Source organism: Bacidia gigantensis (genome assembly GCF_019456465.1).
Source record: "Bacidia gigantensis strain McMullin 20006 chromosome Unknown contig_74, whole genome shotgun sequence".
Classification (NCBI taxonomy): domain Eukaryota; kingdom Fungi; phylum Ascomycota; class Lecanoromycetes; order Lecanorales; family Ramalinaceae; genus Bacidia; species Bacidia gigantensis.
The window spans coordinates 159,543-181,123 of NW_025408613.1; the positions used below are offsets into that span (position 1 = coordinate 159,543).

Genomic DNA, 21,581 nt, shown 5'->3' on the forward strand with positions numbered 1-21,581 from the left:
AAGATCTTGATTATTGATCGATAATAATAAGTTTCTTTCGTTTGAAGCTGATTTTAAAAGCTCGTAACACATGTCTGACATACCATCGTATCTTGCTCACAGTATTGAGGAAGCCACCACTTCCAAGCCGGAAAAAAAACGTCCAAGATTGCAATTCGAAGACTGTTGGCTAATGAAATACCTGTACGTAGCTCTGTAGACATCAAAAGACGACTATGTGATTCACCACCTGTGGCGCTTGCCGGTTGCGACTTTCCCACTACTGGATAGGCGATATCAAGTTTAGTGCTGCAAGTAATCTGCGACACTACTGCAAGTAATCTCTTACAAGTATGCCATAAGGTCTGGCGCTCCAATTCTGAAATGAGCTATACGTGAAGTATGCGCAAGGAAACTGAATTGATGGGTTTGGGATATGCGTACAGCTATGTTTGAGCCAGTACGCATATTGCATTTGACTACACGGGTTCTTAGTTGGGGACCTCTCAGCGGAGGATTGGCCTTGCAACTTACTGTGAGCTATTTGCGGATGGTCGGCGTGTATCTGACTTTTTGAGGGCATTGAGCGCTCTGGCAGTCTTCTTGCGAAGAAATTGATCGAGATATCCGCTACCTTGCTCAACTTCACAACTTTTGATATCTATGGACATCTTGCAATCGCCTCTGTCATCAGTGACGATTGGAGACCGCGGACTGCGACGAAACTCAACGTCCTGCTCATGGGCATCTATTTCTACCTGCAAGGTCGTGCAGGTAAGGCGGACAACTTGCTGAAGAATGTATACCACCATGACAATCCAATTGACGATATGAAGATCTTGGTAGCCACGATCAGGGCGAATGAGAAGTCTGATCTCTTGAATGCCAGGATAGCTCAGACTCGATCGGAAGAAGTGTAAGGCTTCTGCAGGCATGCGAGGTTGATGTCTTAATTCAAGCTGCTGAGTCTTGAAGCCTTTCGTGTCAATGAATATTATAAATTCATCATGTAATTGCCTATTGACGCAGAAGATGAAGCATAAAAGCTGGGGATAATATCTAAGAACCTTCGTCCCATCTGGCAGGAAATCAGACACTGCGGAGAAGTTCCTCCTCTCATTTGCAGGTTCGTTTCTGTTGCCAAAGTCTATACCTCTGGTATCCTCTTCTGGAGATCCAAGAAAAATGAGATCAAAAATGAGGAAGCGGATTTCTAGCGGTATTGTCAAAAGTGGGCTTTCATGAGCACGTTGAATGGCCTTCTTCGTTTTGAAACGGGCCATCACGCAAGAAACAAAGCAATTGCTGCATTTGTCTTGCAATCAAGACCTACCTAGCTACCTTTTAAAGCAAAGCGACGACGAGGTGCCAGAGTAGTGAATGACTCAAAGAAATTAGGCCGCCACAAGGCAACGACGACCCTACGATAGGGTTGATTAATAAGCAACGCTAGCAAATTAGCGTAGCCGTCCCTCGGTCATAGCTTGAAGCTTCAATCGAAGTGTCAATTTGCCGGCTGAACGAAACGACCGCCAATACATACAAGTACGTCATTCAACTTCAAGATCCTGTACACTCCGCTTATCGCCATCATGTCGCTCCTTTCAAGTCACAAGACCTCTGACTCCGGCCTGGTCATCAACCTCCACCCTCTCGTCCTACTCACCATCTCCGACTACATAACCCGACACACTTTACGAAGGCAAACGCAACCGGTTGTTGGAGCTTTATTGGGGCAGCTAAGTGGTCGATCTATCAGTCTGGAACAGGCATACGATGTTCAAGTCGTTCAAAGTGATAACGGGCAATGGGTGCTCCATGATGCTTTCTTCAAAGATCGACTACAACAATACAAAGACGTACACCAAGCTCCAGCTTTAGAGCTCGTTGGATGGTTTACCACCTCGTCCGCCACAGGCCCGGAGGCGCATCTTGCATCGATACACGAGCATTTGCTGCAAAATTACAATGAGACAGCTGTGCTCCTTACACTTCATCCTGCCAGTATACCTGGAGGTCAGACTGCGGGCGGAAAGCTGCCTTTAACCATTTATGAGAGCGTTTATGAGAGCACGGGAGATGGCGATCATTCAATGGAGACGGGCGAGAAAGAGGGTGGGCTTGAATTGCGATTCAGGGAACTCCCATACTCAATAGAGACTGGTGAGGCGGAGATGATTGGCATCGATTCTGTCGCAAGAGGCGGAGGCAATGCTACGGCATCGGATTCGTCGGCTAAGAAAGAGAAGAAGCCGGACGCAAACCAGTCGAGTGAGGGAAAGGCAGCTGAAAAAGGTGTCAAAGGCAAGAAGGAGCAAGAGGTGCTAGAGGACTCGAGCTTGTTGTCTGCTGAAGATGAAGAGCGTAGGTCAAATTCAGGTGATAGATGATCGCAAACTAATGAATCATTCCCAGTCATTTCATCGCTGACAGCCCGCGCAAACGCCATCAAGATGCTGCATACGCGGATCAAGCTCATCAAAGACTACCTGACATCAATGCCTCCGTCTTATCTCACCACCTCATCAGATACTTCGAAGGGTCAACTTGAGTCGGAGGCTGAAATCGACTACCCACTACTCCGATCTATTAAATCCTTGGTTTCCCGTCTACCCCTCCTCTTGCCTTCCAGCGATTTTTCCAGCTTCAAACATGAGACCCTAGCTGAGAAGTCTGATGTCGAGCTCGTCTCTTTATTGGGTTGTTTGGGAAGAAGCGTCAAGGACGCTCGAGAGCTTGGACGGAAATTCGCATTGATAGAAGAGGGGAGAAAATCGGCGAAGAAGTTGGATCTTGGGTATGGGAGGCTGAATGAGTTAGGCTCGGACGAAGGCCCAGAAAATGGCGGTTTGAGGAGTGGAAATGCCATGTCCATCTCATCAATGCTGAAGGACTGAGATCAATGTGATGATGACATTGCCGAAAAGCGTGACGCAGGGTATCTCATCAAGCGTAGCATAGCGTGGAAATGACACTGAATCAAATTTTACATTCAATTCAGACTATCGTCCTTTAATTCAATGCATCTTTGTTTCGGACTTCGCTCCCAAAGTTCAATTGACAGGCCGACGATGATCCCCGGCTTTACGCGGAAGGTCCGGAGGGCTTTCGTCAGCAGGCTGAGCTCTGAGCTCTTTCCCTCCACATTACGTAGCATTTGCCAGTGACTACTTCAGTCCAAAGCTCACGAATCTCACTCAAGTCTCTAGCTATGCGAAAACCCCAATCATCATTCACAATAGCTTGAAATTCACTCTCGACAAAGATGTCGCTCCCCCTACGCCCAGCTAAAACATTCTGAAACCTCCGTCTCACCTAACCCAAAATGCCTCTCCGCGACTCCCTCCCCTCAATTCCCTCCTGGTCGCAAACCAAGACCGTCTCTAAAGCCGGTTTCGACAAAGTCTACCACGTCGTCGACAAGCTCGGCCCGCCCGTCAATCGGCTGAGCAACAAGCTCGGCTCTGAAGCTTTCTGGCCCACGACCCTCGATCGGGAATCAGATAAAGCTGCAAGAATATTGCGGAGCTTCTGTAAAGATGGGTTCTACGTTGAAGAAGATAAGGAGGCCGGATATGTGGGGGCGAAAAAGGACGACGGGGTGCCGAAGGGGAAGCAAAGGGTGATTAAGAAGATACCGACGGAGGTCATAAAACGAGCGAAGGGACTGGCTATCTTTACTACAATGAGGACAGGGCTGTGGGTCTCCGGTGCTGGAGGCTCAGGCATTTTGGTTGCTAGAACGGCGGACGGCAGTTGGAGCCCACCGTCGGGAATATTGCTGCACACTGCTGGTTTGGGCTTTCTTGTTGGAGTGGATATCTACGATTGCGTCGTTGTCATCAATACGGAAAAAGCACTAGAAGCATTTACAAAAATACGGTGCACGCTTGGTGGAGAGGTCAGCGCTGTTGCTGGTCCAGTGGGCATTGGTGGGGTGCTGGAGACAGAGCTACATAAGCGGCAAGCTCCCGTTTGGAATTACTTGAAGAGTAGGGGATTCTATGCTGGAGTTCAAATTGATGGGACCGTCATCATAGAGCGTGGGGATGAGAATGAGCGGTTCTATGGGGAGAGGATTGCGGTGGTGGATATCCTTGCCGGCAAAGTACGACATCCGCCGAGAGAGATCGGAGGACTGATTCAGACCATCAAGGCAGCTCAGGGAGACGTCGATGTGGATGAGAGTGCATTGCCAGATAGTGAGCCTACGCCAGGAGACTACGAGGTCAAAGGAGATGACAATGGGTTTGGCCTACCGCCGAGCGAGGATGACCCGGACCCATTTGGTGTCAAAGCGCTCGAGGAGCAAGGGATGGAGGTTAGGGAAGCAGGAACGAGGAGCCGACCAAGTGGAGACGTATTTGAATATCGGCCTTCACCTACAAGTCCGATCTATGCTACATTCCACTCAAGGAAGAACTCAAAGAGGGACAGCGAGAGGATGAGCATAGCAAGTGTACACACAGATCGTGGGACACAGACCGACGACCTCGCATCACCAGAAATGGCCAACTCCCCAGAACCAGCCGATGAAGGCAGCCCCGCACGAAAAGCCACAGAGAACCTTGCCGAAGACATCGACGACGGCTCCTCAGGCAGCGGAGAAGAACATCACAAAACCGAAGAAGCAACCGTCATATCCCGCGCAAAGCTTGTGCAGATACCAAAGCGCGTCCCGCCTGCTCTCCCACCACGAAGTCCTTACAGAAGCAGCAACCCCATTCCCAGCCCAACCGCAATCCCAGATGCCGCCAGCCCTACCCAGCAGACAGGCCTAGGTATCGACATGCACGGCTCCCAAGACGCTGAGCAAGGTCTCTACCCCATCCCTTCTCACAGCTCGATCGAAGAGCGCCTCCAACAGGTTCACCTCGCTCCCTCGCGGAACAGCGAACGTCTAAGCCCGAATAAAGATGGGTTTGATGACGTGGATATGAGCGGGTCTGATTATTCGAGGAGTAGAGGCAATACGCCTGGCGTGATGTCCGGGGGTGCTACGCCTGCTGAGGAGACCGTCGAAGACACTATCGTTATGAAAGATGCGGAAGCCGAAGACGCAAAGGATGTTGCTAAAACGGGGGATGCTCAGCACGACACTCCCGCCGAGGAGAACACACCTCATCTCAGTAAACAAAATGACAACGGCGAGACAGACTTCCAATCCGCACAGTATGCACCGCCAGCCAAAGACAAGGACGAAAGCGAAGACTTCTCCATGCCAGGCGAGTTCCACTCCGTGCCTAGTACGCCGCTCGGACCTGGACCCGAGCCTTCCTTCCCCACCTCCGCCCCCGGCCCTACCTCTGCTCCTGTTCCTGGGGTGCTTAAAGAGATACCTGGAATAGATCCAACGAAAGTGGAGGGGAAAGTTGCGTAAGGGAAGGAGGGGGAGAAAATGGATGACTTCTCATGATGCCTCGGGGGAAAAGCCGGGGGGTTAGAAAGATGATGGAAGGTTAAAATAGGAGGATGGGGGAAGGGGGAAGGGGGAAGGAGAAGTGGAGAAGGGGGAGTGGGTGGTCTTGGTGGTAGATGGGCGGTTTTGCTGTAGTTATAGCGTTTGATTATAGTATGAATGATGATTGTATTATATGCATATACTGTTCTACTGAAAGGACTCGAGCGCTTCTTGGCTTGGTCTGCTTTGTTGAGCCTGGTGGGTGGATAGAGTGGGTGAGGATTTTGAAGGAGGAGTTTCTCGGATTGAATCTGTGGAGCTGGAAGGGAGGATTGGAGTGTTTGAGGGCGATGGGTGAAAATTCATGCGTACCTTTTATGAAATGATTTAATAATTGCGTTTTCAATCTTGTTGATCGATTTCATCACTATAAGTACGGGGGAAGGAAGAAGGTGGTAAAGGTAGGATATCATGCTGTCGCTTGTGGAAGTGAGTCTTACGATGGATGTACACGTGTCAAATGTGGAACTTTTATTTCCCCCTTAATGAAAAGCTGTATGCTTGCTAAGCGACCATGTTCAGAACTACTAAAGTCATCGATCAATCGTCATCATCATCATCCTCCTCATTCACGTATTGAATCCCGTCCATTCCTCCTCCCCCTCCGTCCCTGATTCTTCCTCATCATCCTCCTCTTCCTCCTCGTCCTCCTCGTCCGTCTCTGATTCTCCTCCCTCCTCCTTGTAACTTGCATTCCTCATCAAGCTTGACATCGTATAGTCGGGTTTAGAATCACCATCTTTGATAGCATGATCTAGCAGGTGTTCGTGCTCGTGTCCGATCTCCAGTACGAACCCTCTCAAGAAGCATTCGGTTATATATGTCCCAGCGGTACCCCAATACTGTGCGCCAAAGTGGTCCTTTAAAGCGTCGCCCTTGAATTCCATAAAGTTGCTCGCATCCCAGGCCGCGCGATGGCAGCAGAAAAGGTGATGAAAGTAGAGGTAACGTGCCCGAGGCCGGTGGTCTGAGCTGAACTTGACAAGTTCGCCATCCAAACTTGCCCAAGTGCGCCCAGCAAATGGTCCATTGCAGATTTTGTTTTGCATCAAGCTTATTTTCCGTTGAAATGTCATAATCTTGTATTCTTGTCTGCCCTGGAGCCAATTGTTGACATTTTGTTTAGAGCGGATGTCATTCACGGCAGGAACAAGACAAAGGTATCCGCGATCAAACCGGTCTTCAGCTTGCTCACCCATCATTATACCGTTTAAAGGCGAGAACATCTCGTTACTTGTTGCGAATAAGCAATCCATAGCGTTTCGTCCGTGCTTCCAGGGGAATATATGCGCAGCTTTCATGCCGGATTTCGTTACCATGTATTGTTCAATAGGGCACCACATATGGTTATTGCTGCCATTGAATGTCGACTTGCAAACTTTTATAAGCTTCTTTCGAAAGTTGGATTGGTCTTTACTGGTCCTTTTGCCGAGCCCATCCAGGCCCAACTCCCATCCAGACTTGCCATATTTGAAGAGTTCCATCAACATTCTTAAAGCAGGCTTTTGACGATCTGGTCGTTTCATTCGACTCTCCTGTCCATCCCACAGGGCAGCATCATAGGCATATTTACTGATTCTATTTTTGATATCGCGAACGGAGGCTTCGTTAGTCCATTCCTTGTAGGTGCCCGGGAATTTTCCGAGTGACTTTTCTAGTTCAAGTTCGTTTCATTCCTTTCTCAAACGAGATCTCTCAGCAATTAGTTTACAGAATTTTTCATCGAAGCTTGGTCGCCGTTTGAGTGTCTTGTTCGTCAGCTTTTCGTCCAGCGCCCGCATTTCTTGATCTATTTCTTAGAGTCTTTCCTTGCTGAGCTGATGACTAGGGGGTCTCGAGGTCAGTGAGTCCACTGGCCTCTTTCGAGGACTTCTTGTTGGTGGTATCTCTGTGCACTCAACTGTCCTTGTTTATTATATTTAGAAAAAAAGTGTAGTAAACCTAACGAAAGGGAGAAAGAGGGCGTTTTGATAGTAAAAAAAAGAGTTAAGTGAGACTGGTGCCCTAGCCAGAGGTTGACAACGTAGCCAGGGCAGTTATGAAGATCGTTTGCTTGTGGTTTGTATAGCAGTTTGGTATCATCAAGCGGGGGCGAGGGGGGAAGTGAAAAAAGAAAGGAGGAAAGAAGTGAATGGCATCTCAAATTTATAGGTCTTTGAGAACTACGTTAAGCTTTCCTAACGCCGGTTTTGGAGACCCTTGGAGACCTATTCTGACTCTGAGGGTATTAGAGTTCCAAATTTCACGCCCCTTGAACGTTGAAAGTCTTGAAAGCTTGCCGCATTTCATGTGACCATGTAACCATATCCCTCCAAAACCCAACTGAATGCCAAACCAGACCATTAGTGGCATAACAAACAAACCGCTCCAGTATTCGCGGTCAATCAGCAGCTGAACGAATTGTTCAAATATTTCGTGGAAAAGGACAACATAGTAGGCTTTATCAAAGTCTACCAGGACTTCGAGTCCCACTCTCGCATTCGTAATGCTATGCGTAGACATTTACACTTAGCGAGTATAAATACGATCCTGATCACAATCACTCCGATCTTGACAGATGGACTTGACGAAATTGTTGCGTGGCTCATGGCTGTAGTAAAAACCTCAAAGAAGCAGAATTTGACAAAAAAATCGTGGTAAAACTTGACGTTTCCGGACCCCAACTTTTCGGAGGAGAGAATTACGAAGAACAATTATGTGGAGTCTGTCACATGCTTCTAGATGTTGAGTCTTTGTCTATTGAGCAAGCAAATGACGAGCTCATTGCTACTGCTGTGGGTAAAGACGACGCGTCAGCACCACGATTTGAGGAATCAGTCATCGATGGACTTTCTAAATTAAGATTACCCCTGGATGACATTTCATCAAAGGACTAGAAGACGACGAGATTGTGCAAGAAGGTTTCGCCTAGCTAGGACCATAGCAAAAGAAACCTTAAGAGCCTGATTTGAGAACACAGGCGATCCAAAGCCGGTAAAGACTCTGAATTACGATACAGAAGGCTAAAAGATCGATATTGGAGCCGATGTAAATCTGTCAGAACCTATCATGATGGAGGGTTGCACAGAGACTTGGATAATAGTTTTCTCAAGCGAATCTTGCCGCTAATCCACACTAAGATTCACTGTGCGTATATGATTGAAGACAATAGAATGTAAAAAAGCCTTTCTGTAGCGAGTATGTCGAGCTACCACGAATTGTCTCATTTGCCATGGACGTTTCTAGTCGTCAGAATAAGGAATGAGTCAATGCAGTGCTCTCAACCGCCAAAAAGACACTAAACGCCTACTTTCGGAGATATTTCACTACTTCCTTTCAGGATGCACAGTGTCAATAAAGTACTGATGCCGGAGCCGATTATGTGTAAACTTCAGGTATTGCCAGTATTACCTACGATGATCTTAGGACGAGCCCGCGATATTGAAAATCTGACTGGCTGATTCGCAAAGGCAATACATTTTACTCGTAAATCCCCACCTGACGACTACCACGGAGTCCGGCACTGGACGGTACTGTCGTTACGGCCACACCTACTCGGTACAAAAAAGCACGAAAGGATCGGGTCTGTGAGTAGTTTTTGCAAGTATGCCTCTGCTAACAGGGTCTCGTAAGTAAAGGAGAAATGTCTAGATGGTATTCGCTTTCGTGCGTTTCTTGTTCTATTGCACTTCTTGCCATTTAGCGGTAGTGGACAAAGGAAAGGCAGCTGGTTAAGAGGTATCATTCAGAGACGAATGACAGCGAAGGGAATGCCATTGTAGAAAAGCGGTCAAAGGGAGTGCGAACATCGATAGGGGCAAGTATTCATCGGCCGATTTCGATCTTTTTATACTTTCAGGCCAAAAATGCGCGGTCAACAAAGCTCTCTGAAGAATTCTACTAGGACATATGGATAGTGAAATCTCCAGATCGCTTTTTGTTGAAAAGATTTGTTACTTTCTTCGAAAAGAAAATCACCATTCATGAACCCTCTACGCCAATACCATTTCTGTGATGATATCACCAAAATCTTACGCTTCCTCAAACAAAACAATACCTCTCCTGTTCACCCCAGACTTGCGAAAACCCTTATTGCAGCTCATTCGGCGTGCGGGGCTCAGGACTAGGCATCTAAGTCTCCTCCAGAAGGTGGACTTCCGGGATTTTCAAACAGGTCGTCCCAGTTGTCATAATCATCACCGTTCTCGGATGCCCGTTCTTCTATTGCTGTTGTCTTTTCTTCGGAGCCTGAGGTTTGGGTATTCTTTGGTAGTGTGACTTGCTCATCCTCCGAGTCAGATTCTTGTTCAGTCGTTTGCGGTGGCAAATTAGGTGGCGCGTTACGTGCGTTCTGTCTTTCTGTGAGCGTGCTTCGTCGGTCTCGCGGCGTTCCAGAACCACGGTTGAATCCAAGATATTGCCGTAAGACATCTCTATTCATGAAAACACTCTGGACGTCCCGCGATTGTTGTTGTGGATGCGTGTTTGGCGCCTGTGGTTGGCCGTGGGTAGGCGGTGCAACACAGAAGCCATACTCTGTGAGGAACGTTCTTATAGTTTCGGAGTCCACTCTGCCCATGCACGCATAATTGAAAAGCATACGTGCGTCTTGGTATATGCCATCCGTGAATTGAAGCCTTCTATGCATTGGTACTTCGGGATCAAGGCCAAGCATGACTGCCCAAGCATTGAGAACTGCATGAATTCCGCAAGATAGACCTGGCTTCTGCTGCGGGACTGACCTATGATGCTCTGAATTCAAATTCGCAGGGAACATCCAACCTGAATGCTCGATAACATTTAGAGCAGCATGTCGCATCTGTTCGTGATCCAGAAACCCAGAGCAACTGTCGTAGTAGTCAATGTCGACAAGACTAGGGGAAGCAGTCCTCTTGGCCACTGCTAGAATTATGTGTCCTTGGGCTACTTTTGGCTCCTTAGCTTTCTCGCTTTTCTTCTTTGCTCCTATCTTTGCTTCTTTCTTTGCTTCTTCATTTTCAATCGCGATACTTTTGTTTAGAGCTGTTAACCGAGAATCAGAGATTTTGCCTGACTTGTCTTCACGATCACCATCGTTCTGCAGCACCAGGGGTATGATGAAAGTGTCAGAATCAATTCCGTACACTTCGAGAATACCAATATTCGAATTCCAACTGGTGAATTGAGTAGGCTGCCCGAACGAATAAGGGATGCGAGCCTCCTTCAGAGCGCATAGGATGCTTGCGATTGGTAGACACACTTTCTCATCATCTAGATTGATTATGCGCCTAAGCCATTGGGCGTCTCCTTCATCAAAGTCTGCGGGTAGTCGCTTTGGCTTGAGTTTGAGGCATTTATAGAGTATTGTATGAAAATTCCCCTTGCTTGAAATGGGTGCACGCAAATTCTGATCAACGTTGCCGGAGGGTTTTCTAGCTTGGTCAATATCTCGGCTATTGTTTTGTTCCACCATTTCCTTAGTTGCGACGCCTTCCGTCTGTTCATTCAATGCTCCAGGGACTGAAGCCGCTGGAGGTGCAGAATCTGAAGGCGTTTTGTTTAAAGGAGGACTGCCTGAATCTGAGTTGACTTTCTTGCGTTGCAACATTTTTGAATATTGTTCTTTCTCCTGACGAAGTCGAGCAAGCCTTTCATGTTGCATGGTCGGATGATGCTCATCGCGCTTCTGCCTCTTAATGTCCTCTTGCCGCTTCTCATCATGTTCTCTCACTCGCTTTCTTGTCTATATCACGTCTGTAAGCAACTATTCCCAGATAAGCGAGACTAAAACTCACGCCTTTTGCCACAGATGCCTCTAAGAACTCAGATTCATCGTACTATCTGGTCAACTTCAATACCAAAGATGAAGGGCTGTGGTATACTTACATATGATTTTGGAGCTGGAGGAGTCTTCAGAATGGTCCAATTAGGGGATTTAAACCTCAATGCTCTCTTTGTCCGAAACCAAAACATCACGGTCCTGCTGAATTGAATTACGGCAAAGTCGGGAAGCGGACCTATGATTCTTTGGGTTCTGAATGTCTGACCATTTACAATCAGGCTGTCAATGTCTCTATTGATGATGAAGTACTCCCATCGTTCAGCTTCGGGATCAGCGATACGCTGGAATGATAGTCTGCCCTGAAGTTTTCCTGGAGGGCCACCGCTGGGATCTCCAAGATCGAACACATCACTCCTGATCAGGTCAACATTGGATTCCTGATAAGAATAGTAGACACTTACAGCAATATGTTTAGTATAGATGCCCCACATTCGTGTATCTTGACTTCTGGATTCCAAGGTCTGCCGTCGCTCTGTGTGTTGCTCGGCGCAGGGTAGATAATGTGAGGGTTATATCCTTCATCCTCGAGTCCTGGTACCGACGTCAACTGGTCGAGATATCTATTTCTTTCTCTAGAAAGCTCTTGATACAATTGTTTTGTCTCTTGGGAATCTTTGAGGAATTGGTTTTTTTCAGGTGCTTCTTTCACCAGGGTGGGTGTGGTGCCGAAGGGCGTGCAAAAAGGTGCTTCATTCAAGTCATCTTCATGTATATACTGGCTCAGTGAGGCTTCAGGATACCATCCAAGCTCGGTCAGTGTGGCATCAATATCGTATTGGTCAGCTTCAGTATCGGCTGCAACCTGCCCATTATTTTGTTGTGATCCAGATGCCATTTAACAAGATACGGCTTTTGATTTTAGATAAATTTTCTGTCAGGTTGTTCAGAGAACGTTGATATGTGGTCTGTAAGGGACCTGCTGGCTTCTGATATACATTGAGACATGATGCGGACAAGGCGCGAGTGAGGCCAGTCGCATTCGCATTCATAATGGCCAAGTATAGATCTCCATGATCAGAATAATCCATCGCCTAATGAAAGAGGCAGTTGGGGCACAAACAATGTGCCTTTGTCTGCCTGCATGTTGATAAAGAAACAGCTAAAAATAGTCGAAGAAAATCGATTATTCATTTGACAAACAACACAAAAGCGCATTCAAGATTCGCTGAAAGCCTTGAATCACAGCTACAGGATATGTGGAGGGGCGACTTGCATCAAAGAACTATCAACGAATTGCGGATACATCATTTTCGGAAATGTAAAGCATTCTAGAATTTCTTGGCATTTGGGTATTGATTCTAGAGAAATGACATCGAGAGGGAACGAAGTGAGCACCGGCACCGAAAATTGACCATCGCTGCATGTGAAAAAGGATGGGGATAAACTTCACTCGGATGAACTCTTGAAAGTGGCAGTCACATATCATTCTTTTCGAATTTTGAGATGGCAGGCAGCGGAATAGTGTATTTGGAGTGTCAGGAAGTAGTCCATTACCTTGCAGTCAGATCAGATTCGAGTACGTACGCTGTGTGAGAAGGCACAAAATTATGCTGTCTTTCGCCAGTCTGCTAAGCTTCTCTCGATTTTATGCAGCGGCTGCCGTGATAAGAAACTTCGTGTCAACGACGTTTCTTTGCGCTTTCTGTATTTGCTGAACACGGCGTCGAGGAGCGTTGCACAGGTGTACCCTGAAGAATCGTTACTGGGTCAATGCTGAACAGCTCCTTCCCCCTATAACCTATCTGTCCCTCTGATCGCCGAGTAGCTACCAATGTAAATTGCGGCGTCGGAGTTGATTCGAGTGAAAAGTCATCTGAATAGGCACCTTCAACAGTTTCTCCCAGTTTCCTTTGATACATTGATTGTGTATCTTGTATGTCTCATTTCCGTAGTTGCAGACCAAGAGTATGCGATCAAAACGGTTCAAAATCAGGAGGCACCTTCCTTTTCATTGAAACGGAACCACAGCAATGGGCTCCTTCCACCAGATGGCCGATGTTGCGCCAGTTGTCATGGTTTCATGAAGCACTTATTTCTGCGGCCGTCCTTTGTTTTGTTTTTCTTTTCCTCAACCACCATCCTCTTCATTCTCTGCATTCGTCCCACCCATTCGTACCTCCATCCATCAGCTGCATCGCTGGTGAGAGTCAGCTTCATTAGTGTCTCTTACACAATGCTGAGCCTTGTCATCCGCCCTGTTCCTCCTCCTTTCGTCATAATGGTCGGGTTGAACGTCGTGAAATGTGAGTGACAACCTCCTTACACCCCGTACAACCCAATCCTGTCTGTCAATCGCGGCAACATCTTACTGTCACTACTCCTTGGTATCTTTGCCTCGATGTCATCATCAACAGATACCTATCCCAGCATCTTTGAAACCCCCTAACGGATGCTCTCGTATGATTTTTGGGACTCAGGCATGTGCTGACTGTATTCCAGCAGCATAGGTTTCATAAGATCAGGGATCCTAAGGTCCTCGTCAATCATTATTACTGTCATCATCGTCCCTCACTCAAGCACAATTGGCGGACAAGAGCAACACAGGACTTGAAACCACAGACCCCTCAGAGGAAGAGTCGGGCTTCACAGAGCGGCTGCAACTAGCCAAACCAAAAGGCCAGTGATTAATCTATGACCCACGCCCAGCGATGATCCCCTTTTGTCATGGTTTTCTGAAGATGTTGTATCATATGCTTCATCAATGATGAAATGATTTTAACGGTAGCATAAGAGGAAAGCACCAAGACCAATCTTGGTGTGTTGGTGAGAGATATGAGGCGGCCTTTATAGGCTAATTGTGTGACTTTAATTTAGGGCGATTTCGGAAGCCTCCTGGTGCCACGACCGACAACAACCGAGAACAGCCGAAGGTAGCCACCAGCCTCTAACACTATCAGACGCCTGCAAGACGCCTTCACAAGCCTCCAAAGCTTCTTTCTTCTCACAGGCAGCTTTCGATACGGAAATAGATGGTCATACTTAGAGATGAGAGAATTATGCAGCACGGATCCACAGGTCGATTGTTGCGAATGATGATTGTGGGTATATAATGACATCCCAAGCCTACATTCCTCCAGATCAGCACAGCCAGGGTGAAGAGAATGGAAAATGCATTGGGCAGATAATGGGCAGGACAACGGAAGACAAGGGGATCAGCCACGCAAGATCAAGAAGGGCGTGGAGTCAACGGGTGCTTGCATACATACCAAAGTTAGAAACACCTGTCTCATCAGCACAAATCAATCCTTTCCTGCTAACTAGCTTTCCCTCAAAATTGTTCCTGCATCTCGTCTTTTCTCGTTGCCCAACGATTCATTTTCACTCGTAACTTGACCGCATGTAGTAGTATTGCTCACCTTCCGTGCGTGCGCAAAGAACCTTCACTCTCCTGTCACCACAAGCGGTGCAGCGAAGGGGCATGCTTCGTAAAGCTACAGGCGTGCAAAGAGTTTTGCGAGGAGTTACGTCTCGTAGGCGTACCGCAGCATGAATCTACGGATATGATGTAGTCAAGATACATGCTTTCGATTCGGCAAGGATGGCGCTCCAGTTCAGCTGCCGGGCAGCATCGTTGTGGTTGAGGGGTTTGCACATGAAGTTGGCATGCTTGGCTAGGGTGAGATGTGTTATAGGAAACTTTGTAAAGGGAGTGCGAAGAGGATTTCGCGGTGATGCCTTTGGGAAGCGTGTGAGAGTAAGGAGGTACGCACTTTCAGGGAAGGGGGCTTGTTGGACTCGACGACAGTGTCCATGGCAGTCAATTGGACTTGCTGTTCGTGTCTGTGGATTGGGGAGCGCTGCTCGATGGCAGAATATGACCGAATTTAGTAATGCAAGACCTATTTTCTGTCCTCAGCCATTTTCGCGGCGGTCATACACGTACACTTGAATAGAGCCTGAAGGCAGGATTTCAACACGCCTTTAATTGTCTAGATAGCCCGGCATCCATGTTCCCAATCCCAAAATCTACCGTATATGTTCGCAAAGGCTTTTATAGATGTGTAACATATGTCAAGTAAGGTTCTGCCGCCTCCCGTTTGCCGCCGTCTCGTTTAGGTATATTGACTGAACCTTAGCACGTCTTGCGCCAGAGAAGGGTTGTTGTCTCAATCTTTTCTTCCAAAAGTGAGGCCACTGATGGTACCAGAGTTGTGACCCATCTGGAAACCGGCATTGTCGTTCCCTGAGAAGACGATGTTGTGAACACCGTCGTCTTTACTTGTGGCCTTCGCAATGGCATCCTTGAGAAACTTGTCTTGCTCCTCTGCAATATCACCCAATACTTGTATATTCTCCTTCGTGCTGATTGAGGATAGTTCAGTATCGCAAAGCTCTCGTTGGGTCTCCTGAGATGCTCGAAAGAGCTTCACCAGGCCGTCGATTAGATCTGTGATGTCCTCGATAAGTCTCCGAGAAGTCTTCTCTTCGAACAATGCCCACTTTGCTCTCTGGCGGAATCCGGTCTTGTTTTGTCGGCTGGCAGCCAATTCGGTCATTTTGTTGTGGAGGTCTGCAACAGTGGGTTCTAAGTCGACTCGAGGATCGAAGGTTTCGAGCTGACCATCATGAGGCTCGGATCGGCTCTTGTATTTGCCCGAGACACTTTCAGCCTCTGCAAATAGTCCAAGAATCTGTTCAAGTAAAGATCTAGCATGTCCAACGTTTTGGGAACCAAAGCGCTCTTCAAGCGATCGTGCCCCTTGGAGATCGTTGCTCAGCCCAATGGCATTGCCCCATCTAGACAAGCGAAGTCTTGCATTGTCTAGCTTGAGTTGATTGATTTGAAAGCTCTTTCCAAAATTACGACCAAGCTGCACAAACTCGAAGCATTGTATGGCGTTGCTGAAGAGACCTGCAAGGGCGAGGACGCCAACTGTTAGTCCAGCAGGTTCCATTTGCTCTCTCAGGCGGAAATGAGCTTTGTCGTGGGGGTGAGAGAAAACGGTTGAAGGATGGACACAGACGCTATCTGAGCCCGTAAATTGAGCTTCCGTTCATTTGAATTCAGCGACGTATCGAAGAGTATTGAATCAGGCTAACATGGCTTCCACAAGGATCCCTGCAAGCCGGGGCTATTAATAGAGTAGAGCGCGCCAGCTGCTAAGATACGGAGGAAGCTGCCTAGCCGTGGTCCTCGTACAAGGCTAGGGTCCGTCGACCTTCATCGTCAGTAACCAGCTTTCCATACCTCGTTGCGACTTCATGTCCCATCCCGGCATTTCCTCGACTTTTACAGGCGCGGGAAACAGGGGCCTGCAGATAGGAGAAAATTCGGGGGAAATTGGTGCTCACTTTCACGTTGCCGCCGGCAAGTCCCTTTTCCGCCCACTCGCCTCCGAGGAGAGACTAACATAACCTTGTTGTGAATAGAACGACCAGAGACACCGCCCCATCCTTCATTGAGCATTCCTTTTCGGCGAGATCCAGATTTCGTCCAAAGAGGGTACATCCTCGACCTACTAGATCAGAAATGCGTGTCACCTGCGTCTCGGGTGGCACTCGTCGGCTTTGGCGGGGTAGGGTAAGGGGCGAAAAGCGAAGGCAGATACACAAGCGTTGCAGGTGCTGACCCTAGGCTAGGAAGTCACAGCTCGCCATTGAGTATGGCTACAGAACTCATGAGCAATCCCCAGCGACCTGGGTCTTTTGGGTTCATGGGAGTAACGCTGCGCGTTTTGAGAAAAGCTTTCGGGATATTGCCGAGTACTTGAAAATTCCGCGCCGGAGAGAGCCCAAAGCCAATATCTACAAACTTGTGTATGACTGGTTGTGTGACGGGAAGAATGCAAGCTGGCTGCTCATCGTTGACAATGTTGACGATGCAACTTTCCTTCTCAAGACCCAACGCTCCCGGCAGGAAGAGCAAGGATTCAATTCCGCTGATGGTACTCAGCAGCCACTCTCCACGTATCTACCTCAGAGCCAGAATGGGCGGGTACTTATCACTACGAGAAGTAGAGAGGCGGCGCGGCATTTAGTTGAAGAACGTGATATGATAGATGTCAGACCGTTTGATCAGACGCACGCGTCAGACCTTTTCAAGAGAAAGCTGGGAGAACTAGGCGATAGTCAAGATATTGTCAAGCTTGCAGCGATTCTGGAATACATGCCCCTGGCTATTGTTCAGGCAGCAGCATACATTTCGCAAAGAGCGCCACGTTGTTCAGTGCGGCAGTATCTGGAAGACTTTCGAAAAAGTGATCGCAAGAAGGGTAGTCTTCTCAATCATGAGGCGGGTCGTCTACGGAGGGATTGGGAGGCGAAGAACTCCATCATTATCAGTTGGCAGATCTCCTTCGAACATATACGCCGGATACGACCATCTGCCACGGAATTGTTGTCGTTCCTAAGTTTTTTTGATCGGCAAGGCATCCCGGAATATCTTCTTCGAGGCGAAGTTTTGGGAGACATCGAACGGGAATCTGAGAGCGAAAGTCAAGCCGGAGTCGCAAAGCCAAGTAAGGAACATAGTTTGCCAGGAATCAGCCAAGACGACATGCTTGACCAAGAACAGGTGGAAGAGGAGGCTATGAGCGAAGGTGATGAAGAGGACGAAGTAGAGAATGACGAGGATTGCAAGTCGATATTCAGTTGTGACGACACATTTCAAGATGATATACAGATGTTGCGGGATTTCTCTTTCATGTCAATCAATACGACGGGAAAATTTGAGATGCATGCGCTTGTGCAATTGGCGACGCGCAAGTGGTTAGAGAGTAAGGGGCAGCTTGAACCATGGAAGGAGCGCTATATCAAAATTTTGTCCATCGCTTTTCCATCGGGAGAATATGAGACTTGGTCTCGATGCCGAGAGCTTCTTCCCCACGCAAAGTCGGCAATCGCACAACGTCCACAAGCTCAACAAGCAATCATTGAATGGGCCTCGTTGCTGTACAATGCTGGATGGTATGCATGTAAGCAGAGAGATTTCGCTGAGGCCGAGCAGCTCTCTACAATGGCGATGGAGGCGAGGAAGGAGATATTTGGCGAAGAGCATAAGGCTACCTTAGACAGTATGTCAGCAGTAGCTTCAGTACATTATTTCACAAGACGCATGGAGGACGCCGAGAAGCTTGCTGTACAAGTCATGGATATACGACGAAAAGTGTTTGGTGACGAGGACCCTGATACCTTAGTAAGTATGCAAAACCTAGCAATGACTTACGTAGCGCAAGGGCGCTACAAAAAGGCCGATGAGCTGGGGCTGCGGGTGTTAGAAGTCAGAAGAAGAGCATTAGGCGAGGAGCATCCTGATACATTGAATAGTCTTAGCGGCCTAGCCCTCTCGTATAGGCGTCAAAAACGGTGGAAAGAGGCTGAAGAGTTGGGGCTGCAAGCATTTGAAATTAGGAAAAGAGTACTAGGCGAGGAGCATCCTGATACAGTGTATAGTCTCAGCGGCCTAGCCCTCTCGTATTTAGGTCAAGAACGGTGGAAAGAGGCTGAAGAGTTGGGGCTGCAAGCATTTGAGACCAGGAAACGGGTGCTAGGCGAGGAGCATCCCGACACAATTGTAAGCATGTATGATTTAGCTCTGGTTTGGAGGGATCAAAGTCGGGTTGCAGAGGCGATTCAATTGATGCGAGACTGTCTACGCCTTGACACACGAATCTTAGGTTCTAATCATCCGAACACGCTAAAATCTTCCGAAGCACTCACTGAATGGCTAAACGAAAATTCTTCAACTAGCATTTATGGACCATCAAGCCGGCTTGATAAGGCATGGCATAGTATTACGCATCCTGAGCCACGAAGTGAAACGCTCCGTGCTTTGGCCAAATGGATATTCCGTTCGTAATGTGATTATGGCAAATGAGGCTTCAGGACTTACTACACAATACCAATTGCAGTATTCTTAGAAAGGCAGAGCAAAGCATTGTACCCCACTCACACTCTTACTACCCCTTATATGACGCTTCTTTCCTTTCCTCTCTCCTCTCAGCACGTATCCTCACCATCAAGTTTCTCCCTTCCCCCTTTCCCACGCCACCCCCAACACCACTCCCTCTCACCACCTATCCCATCCCCATCTAACAACCCACATAAATCGCATTAGCAAAAAGGGCATAAGTATCCGCATTATTAATCGCCTGCTGCGTATTCAACGCCGTCGCCGCCGCATAGCCATACCCATTATCCTGGGTACCGGGCGAATACGTAGCTGGCGCGTGCGTGAACTCATGCAGACTGGTCGTCGCCTGATCCTGACGATGGCACTGATTCGTCAAAGGCGGAAGATTGTAGTAGATATTACAATTGGCGATCAGATTCTGCGAAGGAATAGCTGTTTTCACATCAGCCATCCACTCCCTCAAACCCCACGGCACCTCCACCACCTCTACCAAGAGAGAGACCCCAGCAGCGAGAGGAAAAAAGACGGGGAAGGAGGTAAAGGCACAACTCACTATAAGCCAAAACATTCGCCGTGCAATACCCATACGGATCCCCACAATAATACCTAGTCCCACCATTCGTCGTCGTCCCCGCCTGCGCCGCCACACCCCTAAAGCGCGCAGCAACCACATTCTTCGTAGCAGCAGTAGTGCTATGAAAATACTCATTCATTTTCGCATTATTCGTACCCACGGCACTCGCCGCCGCATTACTCAAGCTCACAACCCTCGGGAGCGCAGCGCGGAGTGCTGTGCCCTGGCTGCCGGAGCAGGAGGAGACGATGGTGCGTTTATCGAGGTCTTTAAGTGCAGGGGCGACTTTTGCGGCTTCGGCGCCGTCGATGGTGAGGGTGAGGGTGTTGGAGGTGTAGGGGAGTTTTTGGGACGAGAGGGTTGTGCCGGAGGCGGAGGGGAAGGCGAAGGCGCCCGAGGAGATTAGAGAGAAGGTGCCGCCTAAGGAGAGGTCGGTTACGGTGGCGATGTCGAAGGTGGTTTCGAAGGTGGCGCCGGCGGCGAGGGTGGTGAAGGCTTCTGGGGTTAGGTCTGTGTCTTTGAGGCGGAGGAGGAGGCCTTTGAAGGGTTGGCGGGCGCCTGGGGGAGGTGGTCAGTGGTCATGTGGTGAAGGGGTATGGGGCACATGTTGAAGGTGGTGGGTACGAACCGTCCTTTAGTACGGTGGCCTTCTCCACGGGTGCGGAGTCGAGGATGGAGCCGGACTTGAGTAGGCTCACGGACTCGCTGGCGGTGTTTTTGACCACGGCTTTCACAACGGTGTTGGATACTGAAGATAGGGTGACGGAGATGGCAGGTGCACGTTTCTCAAGGTCAATGGCAACAGAAGAGACGAGAGGAATGGCACTTAGGGCTAACAAGCCAAGCTGACGGAAGATATGCATCGTGATCTTTTTGCAATGACAATTGACTTTCTAAGAAATAGCTGGATGGTGGATGAGGATGACTGAATGTCTCACTTCTTATATACACAGATTTTGACCAGCGAAAAAGAGCTACCTTCCATAACTACACTTAGTCTTTTGACATAGAATGATAAACCTCGAAAGTCTTGGCCTGATAGCAGTCTCTCTGAGCAAGAGCCTGTGCACTGAGCTTGAAGAAGCAGGTCAACGAGCTGGTGTGGATATCTGGAAGAGGCCAAGCGAAGGTGAACTGCTGCGTACACATCCTGACTATGAGGCTATCGTAAATTAGGAAGGCAGAACGATAGATGGTCTTGGCTCAGAGAAAGCTGAATGTTGTTTCTCGACCGGAACGCACAAGACGATCAGCGTCCAGCGCAGTATGGCATGGGAGATCAGGGAGCGAACGCACTTCTGAAGACTGATTGGCTGCTATCTATCAGCAGAGCAAGCTGCAGGCAAGTACAGGGTACGTCGAACGTCGACTGAACGTGAATGATCAAAACGAACATGGGCTCAGGTGAAGTTTGGCATCTCTTCTGGAATTCGATCGAGTCCGACATGGCTGACCGGCGCGAGGCGCCCAGCCGTTCGCTAGTCTCATGGCTTTTTTCAGATGCTCTTGAGAACAAGGAAAGATATCGAAACAATTTGTCATCTTGAGATATGGGATGGAAGGCTGAAGGAAGGGACAAGGCAGAGATAAGTGCTGTGTTGGCACTCAGACCCTTGCCAAGAGTACTCTCTGGGGACTTGAGACTGTTAAGGTATGTAGCCGATGGTCGTGAACGAGCTGCGATTGTTCTAGATGATCGAGAGAGGAAGCTTCATTATCATGTTGTCGTGATTGCCTACTAGCGTAGTTGTCGGCTCGGGCCATGAGTAGATCGTCTGACTCTGTGAAACAATTCTGCGGAAAGATAAGACTCTAACAGCCGTTGTTGGCTGTCACTCTAACCGAGATACGTAGCAAGGGAGGCCTAGCATGCCTAGGCGCATCCCGCGTCTTCTGCAAGACATCGAAGCTTCCA

General features: G+C 48.4%; 8 protein-coding genes across 8 annotated transcripts; 3 read left to right on the forward strand and 5 right to left on the reverse strand.

The window, feature by feature from the left end:
- Positions 1–10: 10 nt before the first annotated feature.
- KY384_000440 (uncharacterized protein) lies at positions 11–1,262 on the reverse strand (the record flags this gene model as incomplete). Its single annotated transcript, XM_044808976.1, has 2 exons — positions 11–74; positions 514–1,262. The coding sequence occupies 2 exons, from the start codon at positions 1,260–1,262 to the stop codon at positions 11–13; spliced, it is 813 nt and encodes a 270-aa protein (XP_044664963.1).
- A 309-nt stretch (positions 1,263–1,571) lies between these two features.
- Positions 1,572–2,876, forward strand: KY384_000441 (uncharacterized protein; the record flags this gene model as incomplete). Its single annotated transcript, XM_044808977.1, has 2 exons — positions 1,572–2,343; positions 2,395–2,876. The coding sequence occupies 2 exons, from the start codon at positions 1,572–1,574 to the stop codon at positions 2,874–2,876; spliced, it is 1,254 nt and encodes a 417-aa protein (XP_044664964.1).
- A 428-nt stretch (positions 2,877–3,304) lies between these two features.
- On the forward strand, positions 3,305–5,359 carry KY384_000442 (uncharacterized protein; the record flags this gene model as incomplete). The annotated part of the gene is made up of 1 exon (XM_044808978.1): positions 3,305–5,359. The coding sequence occupies one exon, from the start codon at positions 3,305–3,307 to the stop codon at positions 5,357–5,359; it is 2,055 nt and encodes a 684-aa protein (XP_044664965.1).
- A 650-nt stretch (positions 5,360–6,009) lies between these two features.
- Positions 6,010–6,966, reverse strand: KY384_000443 (uncharacterized protein; the record flags this gene model as incomplete). Its single annotated transcript, XM_044808979.1, has 1 exon — positions 6,010–6,966. The coding sequence occupies one exon, from the start codon at positions 6,964–6,966 to the stop codon at positions 6,010–6,012; it is 957 nt and encodes a 318-aa protein (XP_044664966.1).
- Positions 6,967–9,542: 2,576 nt separating this feature from the next.
- On the reverse strand, positions 9,543–12,075 carry KY384_000444 (uncharacterized protein; the record flags this gene model as incomplete). Its single annotated transcript, XM_044808980.1, has 4 exons — positions 9,543–11,141; positions 11,194–11,235; positions 11,285–11,594; positions 11,642–12,075. The coding sequence occupies 4 exons, from the start codon at positions 12,073–12,075 to the stop codon at positions 9,543–9,545; spliced, it is 2,385 nt and encodes a 794-aa protein (XP_044664967.1).
- Positions 12,076–15,346: 3,271 nt separating this feature from the next.
- On the reverse strand, positions 15,347–16,135 carry KY384_000445 (uncharacterized protein; the record flags this gene model as incomplete). The annotated part of the gene is made up of 1 exon (XM_044808981.1): positions 15,347–16,135. One exon carries the CDS (start codon positions 16,133–16,135, stop codon positions 15,347–15,349), a length of 789 nt encoding a protein of 262 aa, XP_044664968.1.
- Positions 16,136–16,710: 575 nt separating this feature from the next.
- Positions 16,711–19,038, forward strand: KY384_000446 (uncharacterized protein; the record flags this gene model as incomplete). The annotated part of the gene is made up of 2 exons (XM_044808982.1): positions 16,711–16,761; positions 16,816–19,038. The coding sequence occupies 2 exons, from the start codon at positions 16,711–16,713 to the stop codon at positions 19,036–19,038; spliced, it is 2,274 nt and encodes a 757-aa protein (XP_044664969.1).
- A 232-nt stretch (positions 19,039–19,270) lies between these two features.
- KY384_000447 (uncharacterized protein) lies at positions 19,271–20,529 on the reverse strand (the record flags this gene model as incomplete). Its single annotated transcript, XM_044808983.1, has 3 exons — positions 19,271–19,644; positions 19,709–20,224; positions 20,295–20,529. The coding sequence occupies 3 exons, from the start codon at positions 20,527–20,529 to the stop codon at positions 19,271–19,273; spliced, it is 1,125 nt and encodes a 374-aa protein (XP_044664970.1).
- Positions 20,530–21,581: the final 1,052 nt, after the last annotated feature.